Consider the following 17,237-nt stretch of genomic DNA (forward strand, 5'->3'; position numbering starts at 1 on the left):
TATTAAACATTTACTGATGAACAAATGAGGGATTACACCGATTTAATGCATACTTCTTGAACAGCTGACATAACCTGAATGACGTGGTTCAATTCTTATGTTTGGTTTGTAATGTTTGTAATGTGGTCTGTATAATGTCAACTACTTAATAAAAATATTGTCTCTGTGTATGATTTCATGGATTTAGTCCTGTTGACAGTGACCCCTGTTGTGCATATAAAATTGTGAAGAAAATGCAAGAGGGGATTTTTATGCAGGCACGCTACAAGGAGTTTGTTGACATCCAGGGAGCTTTTTTCGACACACTTAGATATTAAATCCCTGCTTGAGTTAAAAAAAAAAAAACGGATAAAGGTAACAAGATAGTCTTATTTATTTTTTTAGAATGTGCCTCATAGGAGAGCACTCGCACTGAACGCACATAAAAGGTCTCTGATTACTGCAGATTAGTGGTCTCAGGTCAGAACAATAACCAAAATAACCCTTTCAGAGGACTTGATGAAACAGAATAATCTAATCTTATCAAATTTGTCCTATTTTGGGATTCATGTAAGGTGAAAACGTGGATGTGCGTGTTGAGCATCTGAATGCATACTACAGTCTGACAGAAAACTGATATGTCCTTTATTTGTGGGAACAAATAGATTACAAAAGAAAAAAATATTCTGCCACCTAGAGCATAATTATATATAAATATGTGTGTGTGTATACATGTATACGGGGTTTAGATAACCTCATTACTTACATTACTAAAATCCACTCTTAACCACCCAGCACTTTGAGAGAACTACAGCCTATTATCCCTTCTTCCATTAACTGAAGAAAAAAAGTTGTTTCAACCAAATCTCTGCCCTTCTCACACAGAAAAGCTTCCTGGACAGCAACCAATTTGGCTTCAAAGTGGACATTCAACTGAGACTGCCTTGCTCTCAGTTGTTGAAGCTCTAAGACTGGCAAGAGCGGAATCCAAATCTTCAGTAATTATCTTGCTTATTCCGCTGCTTTTGACACGGTTAACCACCAGATCCTCCTATCAACCCTACTTGCAAAGGGCATCTCAGGAACCACACTTCAATGGTTTGAGTCTTACCTATCAGATAGGTCCTTCAAAGTATTTTGGAGAGGTGAGGTGTCCAAGTCACAACATCTAACTACTGGGGTGCCTCAGGGCTCAGTTCTTGGACCACTTCTCTTCTCTGTCTACTTGGTTCTGTCATTCAGAAGCAGGACTTTTCTTAGTACTGCTATGCTGATGAGACTCAACTCTACCTCTCATTCCATCCTGATGATCTGACTGTAGCTGCTCACATCTCAGCTTGTCTAACAGACATTTATTGCTGAATGAAGAAACATCACCTTTAACTTAACCTTGCAAAGACAGAACTGCTTGTGGTTTCAACAAAACTTCCAGGACAATCAGGAATTGATGATCAGCTTTCTCAAACCACATTGTTAGAACTGCAGATTTGTTTTATACAACATTAGGAAGATCAGGCCCTTTCTATTAGAACATACTACAGAACTCAAGCTCTAGTTCTGTCCAGGCTGCACTCTCCATTTTATTTCTATTTGAACTACTTGTTTTCTTCTTATTTAAAATGAGAAGTTCCTATTAGTCCTATTATATCTGCTTGTTTTATTTTTATTTATTTAAAAAATGACCTTCTAACTCTAGCGTTCTTCCTTTTCTGTTCTTTCGAACTTGTTTTCTTTTTGTCTATTTGTGTTAGACTATCCGTGATTTGTCACAGCACTTTCATTGCTCAATTGTTGGTTTGATTGCTTCGTAAGTCACTTAGGATAAAAGCTTCTAAATGATTAAATGTAATATACAGTTGTGCTCAAAATTATTTATACCCTTGGTATATGTGATGTGATACCAAATATGATCAAAGAAGTATATATATATATATATATATATATATATATAGGTTTTCTGACCCAGAGACTCAACTATTTCCTGCAATTCTCCAGCTGTGGTGTTTTGAGAGTCTTTAGCCACTCACACTCTCCTCCTCGCTGTGCATTAGGACGATATAGACACCCGTCCTCTTCCAGGCAGATTTGTAGCATTTTCTGTTGGAACTTCTTAACTTTGATGTTGGAAATAGGAATTTTCAATGCTTTAGCTCTTTTCATACAAACACTTTCAACAATATGTCGCTGCACATCAGAACTATATTCATAAATTTTACTCATTGTGTTTATATTTACATTCCTGTTTATATTTATATCCAATTTTCAGTTTTTTTTTATGAATTAATAAATTAATGAAATATCAAATGGATAAACAAGGCAGACTTATTTTTACAGCCTTCTTCAATCATATTGACCAATTTTTTTTGAATAATCATGGTGCAGTCTTTGTTTCCCAGTAATGGCCAATTAGATTTTTTTAAATTTAATTTATTATTATTATTATTTTTATAATTTATATATATATATATATATATATATATATATATATATATATATATATATATATATATAGTACAGTGTAACTTTTTGTAACTTAACTTTAATGTAACTTTTTTTTATTAGTGGTACTTTGCTTAGCTATTGTTAAAGACAAAGGCTTATTTACCGTGTAATTACAATTATGTTCACTAAATAAAAAAATAAGTGTACAAATATATATATATATATACACTTATTTTTTATTTAGTGAACATAATTGTAATTATATATATATATATGAAGAGAGAGAGAAATAAATAAGTAATAATATAAATAGCAGATTCATATTTATAGTAATATATAAATATTATTAAATGGATTTTTTTTTTACAGTAGTTAAAAACTGTCATAGGTGGCCACGCAGAGGGCGCAGTGGACGTAACGGTGACGTGTTTTAGAAGCGACGGAAGAGTAGTTTGTAGTACAGCTGGCATTTGTTACACCTCCAGCGCATCCTAGTCAAAGACTGAGGTAAAACAATAACACTATTTGTCATATAAGGCTGTTTAATAGATGTTATGTTAATTTCGAAGCTCAGGGTAAGGCTAATTTGAACGCGTTTCGATTGTGCCTCAGTCAGTGTGACAGATCAATCATCCAGACGTGTTTAACGTTACAGCGCTGCACTCATCTAACGTTAGTAACGTTACTCTGATTTACACGATAGGAGATGTGTGCTCAGGGTATAGATTACGTCTTTATTCACTGTCTCTTGGGTGGGTCATACCCATGCTCTCATAGAAATTACATATGAGATATATGTGTGTGTGTGTGTGTGTGTGTGTGTGTGTGTGTGTGTGTGTGTGTGTGTGTGTGTGTGTGTGTGTGTGTCTGTCTGTCTGTCTGTCTGTCTGTCTGTGTCTTTACATCTTAAAACAATCTAGAGCTTCAATCTAGAGCTTCACTCAAGCACACGCACAGTATCACTTTATTCATCAAATCATTAAAATAAATCTGTACAGTTTTTCTATTTTAGATCTTCTTCATCAAGTGGTGAATGATGGTGAGTTGTTGTTTCTGTCATTACTCTGCTGTTTCCTCTGGTCTGCTCTCTGTATGTTAGACATCTGTCTCTTTCTGTGTTTTGTCAGCACGGACGTGTGAAGGTAAAGTCCACCGCGCAGCAGGAGGAGGAGAAGAGGAAGGAGAAAGAGGAGAAGCTGAAAGCGTTTGTGACTGCTCGCGATGCCGTCCTGAAAAAGGTTTGTTGTATTGTGTGTTGAGCGAGGTCAGGTCTGGAGCTGAAGTGTGTAATAGTTTCTGTGTGTCTGTGTCAGAGGAGCGCTGGGGAACATGACGAGGAGGCTCTACAGCTGACTCGACAGCTCCTGTCCTCAAACCCAGACTTCGCCTCGCTGTGGAACTACAGGAGAGAGGTGCTCTTACAGCTGGAGACCTTACGGTGAGAGACCACGCACATCTGACACATCAAGACATAACGCAGACCTAGAGCATCTGCAGGGTTTTGTTGAAGATATGATGTATGAGACACTGTGCTCTACTGTGAATATAGTAAAACTAGGATAACCAAGGAGTCGTTTTAATATGCTGAGACATGTTTACACGCAGCTGCATATTTCTTTTATTCTCTCACCTCTTTTTCTCTTGTAAGTCTCTCAATATTGGTCAGCTCAGCTAAAAAAAAGTCAGTGTACTGTCTCTTTAAATATTTTCCATACACGCTGATGTTCACTTCAAATGAATGAATATTTTCAGATTTTTCAACTACTGATTATTATTATATATTTTTATTTTTTGTATTTTGCCAATATAATATTAATTAAATTAAATTCATGCATTTAGCAGATGCTTTTATCCAAAGCGACTTACAGTGCATTCAGCCTAACATTTTTTACCTAACATGTGTTCCCTGGGAATCGAACTCACAACCTTGTGCTGCTGACACAATGTTCGACCACTTGAGCCACAGGAACACAAATTTTATTTAATTAAATTTAATATAATATAATATGATCAGTGACTAGAATATTTTATGTAGAATATGCAAATCACACATTTATTAAATGCATAATCCTTTTTTTGTTTCTACTTAAAATGTATTATTATAAAAAACAAAAGACACAAAAACTTTTTGAAATTATCTTTAATTCATTCTGCCCAGGGCTTCTGTATATTTATTATATTATATTATATTATATTATATTATATTATATTATATTATATTATATTATATTATATTATATTATATTATATTATATTATATTATATTATATTTATTATATTATATTATATTATGCAAATCACACATGCCCTAAATACAAAATGAATAAATATTTATTTTTTCTGCCCAGGGCTTTTTTGTTTTATTCTAAATCTTGAAATATTTTACTAATATAATAAAATGATTGACAATATTTATACCATATTTTTTTATACTTTGTACTGAACCATTTTTATGTTTTATGTCTGTATTAATTTGTAAATCCATTTAGTTTTTCTGCTGAAAATGAGTGTTTCTACTTAAATGCAGAAATTATATAAAACGTTTTTCTGGTTTAAATATTTCTGACTGGTCTCTGAAATATTTAATAGCTTTTTTTAATGTTTTTTTTTTTTTTTTAATGTCAGGACATAGCAGTATTCTTTTAAATAAGTTGCATTTATTAACAAAGAAAAACTCAAAAAAAAAAAAAGGACTTAAGAGTATTTACTTTAAAGATGTAAATTGGCATAAAAACTAACCAAATGTGATATTAGAGAGCATTGTAAAGACAGTGATATATTTCTCTCTGCATCTTCTAGAGAGAAGGACGAGGTGCAGAAGCTGTACGAGTCTGAGCTGCACTTCATCGAGGCCTGTCTGAAAGTGAACCCCAAATCTTACGGCTGCTGGCACCACCGCACCTGGGTAAACACGCGCCTGTCCCAGCCTGACTGGACCCGAGAGCTCGGCCTCTGCGACCGCTGCCTCAGCCTGGACGAGCGCAACTGTGAGACAGTCCTGGACTGGACAAGACTGATATGAGAATGGAGGTTTTTTAGATTGATCTTTCTCTGATGTGTAGTTGTTCTGTTTCTTTCCTCAGTCCACTGCTGGGATTACCGGCGCGTGGTGGTCAAGGAGTCTGGTGTTTCTGTCGAGCAGGAGCTGCAGTTCACTGATCGTCTGATCGGCTCCAATTTCTCCAACTACTCCAGCTGGCATTACAGGAGCACACTGCTCCCTCAGCTCCACCCACAGCCTGCCCCTGACTCCGCCCCCAACACAAGCCCCTCCCCCACCACCTCGCCTCAGATTCACTCACACAGAGTCTGTGAGGAGCAGCTTCTTAAAGGTACAAGAGCTCATTTAGAGTTTGATGCAGTGGAAGCAGTAAGACACTCGAGATCGTGCTTTAGCTTATATTCCATCCTGCTGCGTAACTGAGTTAACATTTTTAAACTAGTCCAGTTATAAACAAATCAGAAAAAGCAGTAATATTGTGAAATATTGTTACAATTCAAAATGAAGTCGTACAACTTAAAATGTAAACTAATAAATAAAATTGCAATTTGATTTTCTTAATAAATATATTGTAAACTCTACTTTATTCCAGTGATGCGCAGCTGTATTTTCACCATCATTCTGCACAAGAACCATTTCTGATTGTTATCAATAATTGCGTTACAAGCATGTTTTCTTAAACCGATTATGTTTATTAATAAAAAAAAACACCTGCTCACGTGAACGCAGAGCTGTAAGTTTCCCGCTGATATAGTGCAAGCTTTATTTAGCCTCACAACTGACAACATATGGAGTACTCTGAGTCAGATACACAAATGATTATGTTTTGACATCATTACAGGGAAATGACCTGATTATTAATAAAGTCATGTAAATGCAGCTTACTTGCGCTGTCAGGTTACTGATGTGCATGTAAACGGGGAAAACTGGTGATTTTAATAAGCTGATATTTGTGAGTTATCAACTTATGGGTGTGCATGTAAATATTCTCTATGTTTAAAACAGTTGTGCTGCCTAATATTAAAAAGAACATTTATTTGAAATACAAATATTTTTATTCAAACCCAGACACAGAGATTGTCTGTACATACATCTGCTTATCATACAGCTGCATCACAAAATAAATAAAGGGAAATTAAATATTGATTTGAGTTACACTTATCTTTATTATGTGAGGTGTCTGTGTACTTTATATAGATCTTATAAGACAATAATAATGGCTAGTTTGCTGTTGTAGGCTGTTAGTCTTCTAGAAATAACATGGTGATATTGTCAAGACCTGGACTTTCTTTTATCTTTGCAGTTAGAAAAATAATCGCTTCAGTAATCATAACTTCAGAATAGCTGTCAGTTAATCTAAATCAAGCATCTAAGGATTATCAAACATATTGGACACAAGGCTGCCACAGTTGGCCGGTCAGAATTGCTGACTTGTATTGATCCTCTGTGTTTATTTCTCTAGAATATGAGCTGGCGCATAATGCCTTCTTCACCGACCCCAACGACCAGAGCGTCTGGTTCTACTACCGCTGGCTGCTGGGCAGAGGTGTGTGTGTGTGTGTGTGTGTGTTTAGAATTACTGTGCATTTGTGAAGACACTTCTGCTCACCCCATGCTGTGTGTGTGTGTAGCGGAGCGAGAGGAGATGATCAGCTGTGTGTATGTCAGCCGGGAGGGAGAGAGGGTGTCTGTCGCCTTCTCCAAACCTGTTCATGTAAGTGAATCCTGAGAAGTTCAGCTGCACTGTTTAACCTCAGTACGACTGAATGAGTCTCTCTCTCTGTATCTCACACACACACACACTCAATTTCAGTTTCAATTTAGGTGAGGTTTATTGGCATGACAAAAACTGTACATTTGTATTGCCAAAGCAGTTGCAGCTGGGCTGCTTACAAATAGTGCACATAACGTAATTCCTCAAATAAAAGCCGGGGCCTTTATTTACCTGAACTGCAGAAGGAAACAGATTGTTATTAGAGGCAGGCCTTTATTTCTAATTCCATCTGTTTGATAAGTAATTGTTTTAAATAACCCGTTTTAAATGAAAAGCGATAGCGTTCCAGTGGACAGAGATCATAACATTAGCACAGAATCAGTTCAGAATCAATCACCAAAAGAATCAGTTCGGTTCAGACGCTCTGTGTGTCAGTCTGCTTCAAGCTGAATCACGCATGCGCAGTATCATCAGCTCCTCGGTTCTCGAATCGGACGCGTCTGACAGAAACGGTTCTCGGTTCAGTGTACTGCTGATCCGAAAACCGATGCAACTGGTTCTTGACTCGAGAACGAGAAACACTCCGGCAGTGTTCGTTATGTTCGTTATCTGGCTCTGCTGCACAAATCTTCCCCGGCCTTTATTTAAGACCGGCCTTTATTTGTCCGTGTTGACCACGCCCCCGGCCACTATAAGAGGCCCGGCGTTTATTTGAGGAATTACGGTATATATTAACATAAAGAAAAAGGATAATTACGGAAATTCTAAGCGGCCATGCATTATCATTTTTTTCCTTTTTGTTTTCTCGTTATCTCGACATAACGAAAGTCGTTTTCTCATTATAACGACATTACAGTTTTACTGTTGCTTTAGTAACGAACTCACCTCACTTTTAATTTTACATTTATTTGAAATAAAATGATATATAATTTGTAATTTTTATTAGTCATTATATGCTGTGGCAGATATCATGTGCGTTACAAGCTTCTGTTTGAAAATAGCGTTCATGTGCAGTGTATGTGTGTGTGTGTGTGTGTGTGTGTGTAGAAAAAAAACTATTAAACTATTACAACATTATAGAACAAAACTGAATTAAATTAGCCTATGCATTTTACATATACATCACATTTCTCATCAATATGGTTAACAATAAAGATTAATAATAAGGAAAAGAAGCACATCACAAATAGCCTACATCGTTAAATCCCGTCCTACTGTAGATACACAGAACATCTCCGCTTATTAACTACCTAATCATGTGCCTAAAAGAAGCACAAATAAAGATACAGGTGCAAACAGAATACAGTGACATCAACCTTGGTTTTGATAAGCAGTTATTTTATGACCCAGAACGCGTCGGTGAAACTCATGCATCTAGCAAGAACTTAATACACAAAATAATCATGTTGATTAAAGCATTTAACATTTATGAATTAATTAAATGTCAGTAATGAACAAGACTGCACAAATTATAGCGATCACGAGGAAGGTCCGCGTACAGTAAAGTTGACAGTGTACAATCAGTTATACTCAGGTCTATAGAGCCACCTGCTGGCGCAGTTTTGTAACTTCTTAGAGAGAATTAAGTCGTTATAACGAGAAAACGACTCGTTATGTTGAGATAACGAGAAAATTTAGTCGTTATAACGAGAAAACAAAAAGGAAAAAAAGTATAATGCATCCATTTGTCTCTCTCTCAGGCTCAGTCAGAGGGTCTGATGTTGGTGTTGGACGGTCAGCCTCAGCAGGTGGAGTGGAGAAGCACCCACCCAAGTATTCGTCACAGTCCCGTCTGGGTATCCTTCACTTCAGCCTCTCCAAGCAGCTTCACTCCCGTTTAAAACATATCAAAAATGTCATCTTTTTCCTCCTTTACTCACCAGTGTTTCTTTTTAAAGTAGTTCATCCAAAAATAAAATTACTTAAAGTAAGACCGTTCAAAATGTAGATGAGTTTGTTTCTTCATCAGATTTGGAGAAATGTAGCATTACATCAGTGTTGGATGCTCTGCAGTGAATGGGTGCCGTCAGAATGAGAGTCAAACAGCTGATAAGTACATCACAATAATCCACAAGTAATCCACACCACTCCAGACCATCAGTTATCGTCTTGTGACGTGAATAACTGTGTGTTTGTAAGAAACACATTCATCAAAACATTTTAACTTTAAACCATAACTTGTGACCGAAATGCGAGTTCATGATCCATAATAACATAATACATAATATTCCTCCTGTGAAAAAGTCCATCTCCTGTTGTCCTCTCTCATCAAAATCCACATATGTGTTTAGAGCTGTTGTAATATTTTAATATGTTGAGCCGGTTGGACGTTAACAACTTGACATATGACAATACTGACATCTCAATGATGGATTTGTTTCTTACAAACAAAGCTTTTCACTTAAGACATTAAGAAAATTAATAATTGATGGATTAATGAACATTAATTGTGGATCATTGTAATGTTTTTATCAGCTGTTTGACTCTAATTCTGACGGCACCCATTCACTGCAGAGCATCCCTTGGCAAGCAAGTGCTGAAGAAATCTGATGAAGAAACAAACTCTTCTACATCTTGGATGGTCTGAGGGTGAGTAAACTTTCAGCAAATGTACATTTTTGGGGGAGCTATTCCTTTAAACCTGTGAGACTTTCTTCCTTCCAGGAAACATAAAAGAAGACATTTACGGTAGCTGAATGTCTCAAAGGCTCTTTTTTATATAATGAGCTTTGTAAAGCATATAACATGTATAGTTTATGTATTCATACACTCGCACACAAGATCTTTAGCTGTCTCTGTCAGCTGTGTGATCTTCCTCCCGGCTCCATCAGTGATATAAGTAATGAACACAACCTGACCATCCACTGGACAGAGAAACACACACACAGAGACTGTGCTCTCTACACAGGTGAGCGTCACACTGACGTGTGTGTGGGGTGGAGTGTTTGCAGGCAAATACAGCCGAGGAGCTTTTTCTATTTGATGAAAAGAGGTGGATGAAGTTGGGCAGAGAGAGCAAGTGTAAACAACTCTGTCGTGTTTTAGGCTGTGCTGAAAGCTGGTGCAGAGACTCTGCCACGGATCAGGAGCTCTTCAGGTACTGCTGTGTGTCCGTTTGTGTGATCGTGTGAACAATGTTAGTTTTTACTTCTTTTGACACAATAACTAAACCATTCATCTCTAAAATTTGAAGATGAAGAGATTGATTCTTAAGACCAATACAGTGCATATGCAACAAACAATTAATTTAAGCCATTTTATTGTCAACACGCACCTGTCCGTGAATTTTAGCCTAATTAACACACTACCAGTTTAAAGTTTGGGACCTTTTACTTTGCAAAGATGCATTAAATTAATCAAAAGTGAAAAACTGCAAAGATCTCCTACGTTTACATAGTGTAAATAGAATCACTATTTTATAAATTATTTATTTTGTAAATATAATCACCATTGTTACTCCGTGTCCGATGTGATTTGTGTTGAAAAAAAAGAAGAGTAAGTTACGACCTGCGCCTCTGAAGACACTTGACTAAAACTGTCCAAGATAACATGAACAAGACACCAGTGTGTTTATTCTCAGCTTTTTATTTCAGCTTTATTCTCGTAATTTAATGAGTTTATTCTCAACATTCGGTTTAGACTTTTTTCTCTCAAAATTTAACATCTTTTTTCTCGAGACACAACGGCATTATTCTCGTAATTTAATGAGTTTATTCTTAACATTTTAGAGTTTTTTTTATTGAAATTTAATGAGTTTAGTTTTATTATAATAACTGTAATCTTGAGATTATTTTTATTTGTTTATTATTATTATTATTACTTGGCCTTAATCCTCTTTAGTAGAAAACGGTTCTTTAAAATTGTAATAATATTTTGTAATATTACCATTTTTACTGTATTTTTCATTAAATAAATGCATAAAAAAACGAAATCTTTCAGACCCCAAACTTTGTAAAAAAAAAAATTTAATATTAATGTCTAAGAAATAAGTATTTTTGAATCCAACAGTGTCATAAACGGATACGATAAAGTAATACATGATATCAGCTATATGTAAATTCAAATATTTTATGCAAACAGTACATTAAATATTAAAATTTAACAAATTTATTTTGATATGTTAAAGCCTCCTGTCAAATCTGTCTACACATTAATGCTTTAGAATATCATAAAGTTATATATATATATATTGACATCACCAAATAAAATGGAATCACTTATCCGATTTAATAATTAGTTTGACAGTTGTTTGCAACACAGTTTTTGCACATGTCAAACAGGTGTCTTGATGAGGAGAGTAATGTCTTCCAGTGTTTCATTTTGTTGACTAATTTATTACCAGAACTTAGATTAATTGCGTGCGTGTGTGTGTGTGTGTGGCAGGAGTGAACTGTCAGTTGAGAAGAGTTCAGTGTTACAGGCAGAGCTTCAGTCCTGCAATCAGCTGCTGGAGCTCGAACCGCAGAACAAATGTAAGTGTGTGTCAGCGTGCTTTTAAATGGGTGTTTTGTAAATGCATTTTACATTGCATTTGTATTTGCTGCCTTATCTTTGACAAAAGAAACTGTGTGTGTGTGTGTGTGTGTTTCAGGGTGTCTGCTGACAATCATACTCCTCATGAGAGCTCTGGATCCTCTAGGCCATGAGAAAGAGACCCTGACACATTTTCAAGCCCTTAAAGTGAGAACCTTCTCTCACAACCTCAACTATGAGAGATGCTCTGGCAGCAGGAAATAGCAGTCAGATCATATTCATAGTAGAGCTCAATATTAGGGTCTTGAAAATAAGAAATGCCTTCTCAGGACTTGAGTTATTCTCTTAAAATGTGTCATTCATGTCAGTGATAGATTATGCAATGCCAGTTGAACACTGTTTAAATCACTAACCTCTCAGTATGTTATGGTAATGCTTGGCTCTGTAAACACCTCTCAAAAGAAGGCGGTATAATTGTTCTTCTTCTCTTTCTCTCTGTCTCTCACAGGAAGTGGACCCGATGCGCTCTTCCTACTACAGTGACCTGTGCAGCAAGTTTCTGATTGAAAACACCATTCTGAAAATGGAGTATGCAGAGGTGCGAGTGTTTAGCTTGTCAAATAAGGTGAGAGAGCCCAACCCTGGTCTGGTAAAAGGTCAAACAAAGTCAGTAAGGGGGTCGGTCGGTTGCAGAATCAGAATCAGAAAGAGCTTTATTGCCAGGTGTTTACACACACAAGGAATTGGTCTTGGTGTCTGAAGCTTCCAGTGCAGATGGTACAAACATAGTGCACACTAACTAATAATAAAGTGCATAGACAATAAATAAAAAATAACAATATGTAATGAAATATAGTGAAAAAATTTCAAAAGACACAATTATGTGAGGGGTCCAGAGTGATTTTACCAGCCCTTTCCCTCACTCTGGAGGTGTTGAGATCTTGAAGGGTGGGCAGGGGGGCACCAATGAGCCTCTCAGCAGTCCTGATTGTCCATTGTGGTCTCTTGATGTCTGATTTTGTAGCTGAACAATTATGGATGAACACAGGACAGACTCAATGACATCCGAGTATAACTGTGTGAGCAGCTCCTGTGGCAAGTTGAACTTCGTGAGGCAGCAAAGGAAATACAGCCTCTGCTGGACATAATTCTTAATAGAGTCGATGTGAATGTCCCACTTCAAGTCCTAAGAGATACTGGTACCCAGAAACCTGAATGACTCCACTGCAGTCACAGTGCTGTCCATGATGGTGAGTGGGGGGAGTGCAGGTAGGGTTCTCCTGAAGTCCACAATCATCTCCACAGTTTTGAGTGTGTTAAGCTCCAGGTTGTTGAGACTGCCCCAGACAGCCAGCTCTTTAACCTCCTGTCTGTAAGACTCGTCACTGTCCTTGATGAGGTCGATGAGTGTGGTGTCATCTGCAAACTTCAGGAGCGTGACAGAGGGGTGTTTAGATGTGCAGTCATTCGTGTAGAGCGAGAAAAGCAGTGGGGAGAGAACATATCCCTGGGGGGCGCCAGTGCTGATGATGATAGTCCTGGATGATGTGAGTTTGCCCAGCCTTACTAGCTGCTGGCTGTCTGTCAGGAAGCTTTTGATCCACTGACAGATGGAGGTGGACATGGAGAGCTGGGTCAGTTTGGCTGCAAGAAGGTCAGGCATTATGGTACTGAAGTCCGCAAATAAAATCCCTGCATAATTCCTAGGTCTGTCGAGGTGTTGCAGGATTTAATGCAGTCCCATGTTGACTGCATCAACCACAGACCAGATGATCCAGCAAGGGTCTAGTGATGTCCTTCAGGTAGGCCAGGACCAGTCTCTTAAGTGACTTAATGACCACAGATGTGAGAGTGACAGGTCTGTAATCATTAAGTCCAGATTTGTTGGGTTTTTTGGGGACCGGAATGATGTTGGAGCATTTAAAGCAGCAGGGATCTGTTGAAATACATGTTATTTTGAACTTAATTCTTCAAACAAAGTTGTAAATGATTTTGAAAGAATTGTAGGTGTCTATAGTGTCTCTTTCTTGTGTTACTACTGGCATCTTCATGTAGCTTTCAAATCCTATAAGATATGAAAAATGAGAACTAAAAAATGATAAATTTATACTTTAGTTTTTATTTTAGTTTATTATTACTATTTATAGTTTACATTTTCATTTATCAAAATAATGGTTTAATGTGTGTTCATTTAACTAAAAAAATTCATTTCTGAGGTTAGAGTTATTAAATTAAAATAAGTCCAACCTTAATGTCTAAAGGTGTTGTAAACATCATCATGGTGTTTTAATGCCTTCATGTGTTTGACAGCATTGTTTAAATATCTTTACCCGTGTGAAGAAACTGATGTTGCATATGAGTGCAATGACAGAAACATGAGTAATGTACAGTAGTCTTACTCAAGCATTGGCATGTGAGAGATTATAGTTGTTTGACTCCCTAAATTTTTGTCAGGCATTTCATTCACTTAATAGAGCACAATTTAAGTGTTAAAAATCTGTGTACTCATTTAGTCATCATAACCAGTGTTAAGCACAAAAACAACTAGTTATCACAGTAGTTTAAACTGTAATTACAACTCTCTGCATCATTTCATGATGTAAGCAGCAATGAAATCTGTCATAAGAGATGTGGATCATGTATGTTAATCTTTTCACAAGCATAAAGAAATCGAATGGTGACAATTTTCATTGTCATAATTTTCTGAATGAATTTCAATGTGACATAAAATCTCTACCATTCAAGGAATGAAAAACTTCAAATAATTAATGTATATTTTTTCATTCGTGCTTGTTTTCTTGTGTCAGTTTTCAGCGAGTTTCTCTTGAGGTGTTTTGAAGAGTGGAGGCCTCTTCTATTCTTCTCAATCAATGTTACAGTCCTTGAAATGAAAGATTAACTTGAAATATCTTCCAGTTAGACTTCTTTCTTTGTCTTTCATTCGTTCAACAGAACCTGACGACCCTGTGTCACCTTGATCAGCTTCTCTTTGTGACTCACATCAACCTCTCCTCCAATCAGCTGCTGCGGCTGCCGCCTCAGTTTGCCATGCTGCAGTGCCTCGAGGTCAACTGATATTTCTTTCCCAACTTACAGTTACTCAGTCTTTCTTTTGAGTGATCACACTGGTAGCAGTGATGTAAATGGTGAAGGATGCTTCATATGTTGTGGTTTAATGCCTCTCTTAACACACACAGGTGCTGGAGGCCGATGATAACGCCATTGAAAGTCTGGAGGGACTGTATCATCTGCCTAAACTAGAGGAAGTTTCTCTGAGAAACAATCGTATCCTTTTCTCCAAACAATCCAAATGTTTGATGATAAACTGCTTTTCTGGTGTCAGAGCCAGTGTCTGAAGCATTTTTTATTATTATTATTTATTTTATTTTTTTTATCTGTAAGACATTATTTCTGGTCAAAGGTCTTTTTCAGACCCTTTATTTCCCCAAACGGTGGTTATATATGGTTTTGCAAATATGTTCTGAATTGATTGCTATGAATTTTGTTAGTTATATTACTATATTATTATCAAGGGTGCACATTTGGTGCACAAGTGGTCCGCATACGTGACCAAAAAAAATGCTCTGTGTAGCACATTTGTGTACCGGCATGCTATACATTTTAGATCGACAAACTGTACTATATAAGATTTCTATTCAAACCGAGAGCATAAATCTATGCTATTCCTTGCCGTTCAAAATCACAATGCAAAACTGTGACATTCACTCACTGAAGCTCTTTAATCAGAAGCAGTGCTAAATCCGGAAGCACTTAAACTTGCCACTAACCCACCAAAATTAAAGCCTGCTGATTTTAAGTATGAAAATGATGAAAACGCTTTATTTTTCTTGTTTTTATTTATTTTTTTAGATGTTTTTATCCGAAGTGACTTACAATTAGGGAATACATAAAACGATTTTTCTTATAGAGTCATACAAAGAAAGTAGTAGTAAATATTAGCATTTTATTTTTTACGTTTACTGTAAAATAATTGTATTTGTATTTAATAATAGGCCTACATTTTAATTTTAAATAGTATTACCACACATTATCATCTAGTTTATTATTTTATAAAAAAAACTAAATAAAGTATGTGTATTATTACATTGTAAGTAAAGTAATAAATATATATAGTTGTTTTTGAAGGATAACTTTCTGAACCTCCTTTTTTAATTTAATGTATTTAATTTAATTTAATTTTTACATGCAGCATTTCATCATTGATTATAATCAGAAATGCTTCTGGAGCACAGAGTCATCATATTAGACTGTTTTCTGAAGGATCTGGTGGCACTGAAGACTGGAGGAATGATGCTGAAAATACAGCTTTATACACAGGAATAAATTACATTTTAAAATATAGAAAACAGTTATTTTAAACTGTAACAATATTTCACAATATTACTGTTTTTACTGTATTTTGATTAAAGAAGAGACTTTCAAAAAAATTTAAATGGTAGTGTATTTAAAATAAATATAAATTGCAATTAATACACTTTTAATAATGTATTTATATTTCTTTTACCTGTCGAGAATGTTTAATTCACTGTATCGCAGTATGTCTTATCTGATTGTTTGTGTTACTGTCACTAAACATTAAAAAGGGTTTTCTTAACGCATCTTTTAGAAATCTGTAAGCTGTCTGATCTTGAATTATTGGCGTCCTGCACCAAACTGACCCGACTGGACCTGCGTGGAAACCCTGTCCACAAAACTGCCCACATCGACTCTGAGCTGAGCCAGCTCCTGCCTCTGGTTACTGCTCTGTCCCTGTGATGTGTGTGTGTGTGATTTAATACCTGTAATGCTGTAGAGAGAATTAGAGCTCACTAACCATTTCTAAACCGTACCTTGTGTGCTGGGCCTAAAGGGAAAGTTCAGCCAAAAATTTTAATTCAGTCATTTATCTGTATTTTGGTAGGCTGTATATTTGACAAATGTTCATACTGCTCTTTTTTTCCATGCATTGGCAGTTCTTAACGTAATTCAAATCAGAGGGGAATATTTTCAGTGCCATTATTTGATTTTAGAGGCATTAAACTGGAAATAAATAACATCATATAGGTTTGGAAAGACTTGAGAAAGAGAACAAATACAATTTTTGGCTGAACTATGCCTTTACAAATGTTCAGCATTCTGTCTGTATGTTTATCTGTGTTTTTGTGTGATAAATGGCGGTTCACATTTCAAATAACGTTTGACCTCTATACAAACCTCATACTGCATGATTTGCCACATCTGCTTTCATATTTTGCTCTTAAAGTCCTATTTTGGGCAGCAATATTGTTCTTGCAATGTATCAGTGAAGATGCATTTATTTGGCTATGGGATTCCTATGAATTAGACACCTTTTTCTGTGGTGTAAAAGCTGCATGATTGTCTCTCCATGCCAATAAAGAAACATGGTTCTCCCTGATGTTTGTGTCTATCTGGGCTTCTGTGAGAACCTCCCGCTGTAATGTTAGTCAGTGGGATCTTATAAGAGTTCATGGTGCATGCTGAAAAGGTTTTTTTTTTTTTTTTTTGTGCAAATACACTTACAAGCACTCCACATGTTACATGCATTAGAAGTTATTCAGTCATTATAGCTATACATATAATCTAAGTTCAAAAGTAAAGTGTAGATAT

General features: G+C 36.2%; 1 protein-coding gene across 1 annotated transcript; it reads left to right on the top strand.

Annotated features, from left to right (window-relative positions):
• Window positions 1-3,346: 3,346 nt before the first annotated feature.
• On the top strand, window positions 3,347-17,025 carry rabggta (Rab geranylgeranyltransferase subunit alpha). The gene is made up of 16 exons (XM_059540723.1): window positions 3,347-3,460; window positions 3,549-3,659; window positions 3,735-3,859; window positions 5,221-5,408; window positions 5,505-5,753; window positions 6,885-6,968; window positions 7,054-7,136; window positions 8,837-8,932; window positions 9,939-10,044; window positions 10,182-10,233; window positions 11,520-11,608; window positions 11,728-11,816; window positions 12,118-12,234; window positions 14,562-14,675; window positions 14,807-14,894; window positions 16,237-17,025. The coding sequence occupies exons 1-16, from the start codon at window positions 3,455-3,457 to the stop codon at window positions 16,383-16,385; spliced, it is 1,746 nt and encodes a 581-aa protein (XP_059396706.1). The 5' UTR covers window positions 3,347-3,454; the 3' UTR covers window positions 16,386-17,025.
• The last annotated feature ends 212 nt before the right edge of the window (window positions 17,026-17,237 follow it).

Source organism: Carassius carassius, chromosome 46 (genome assembly GCF_963082965.1).
Source record: "Carassius carassius chromosome 46, fCarCar2.1, whole genome shotgun sequence".
Classification (NCBI taxonomy): Eukaryota; Metazoa; Chordata; class Actinopteri; order Cypriniformes; family Cyprinidae; genus Carassius; species Carassius carassius.

Bases quoted from the DNA above. Each gene is read 5' to 3' on its own strand.
- rabggta (XM_059540723.1), top strand. The intron at 3,660-3,734 runs GTTTGTTGTATT...TGTCTGTGTCAG, and splicing joins GCGATGCCGTCCTGAAAAAG to AGGAGCGCTGGGGAACATGA. The intron at 11,817-12,117 runs GTGAGAACCTTC...TGTCTCTCACAG, and splicing joins CACATTTTCAAGCCCTTAAA to GAAGTGGACCCGATGCGCTC.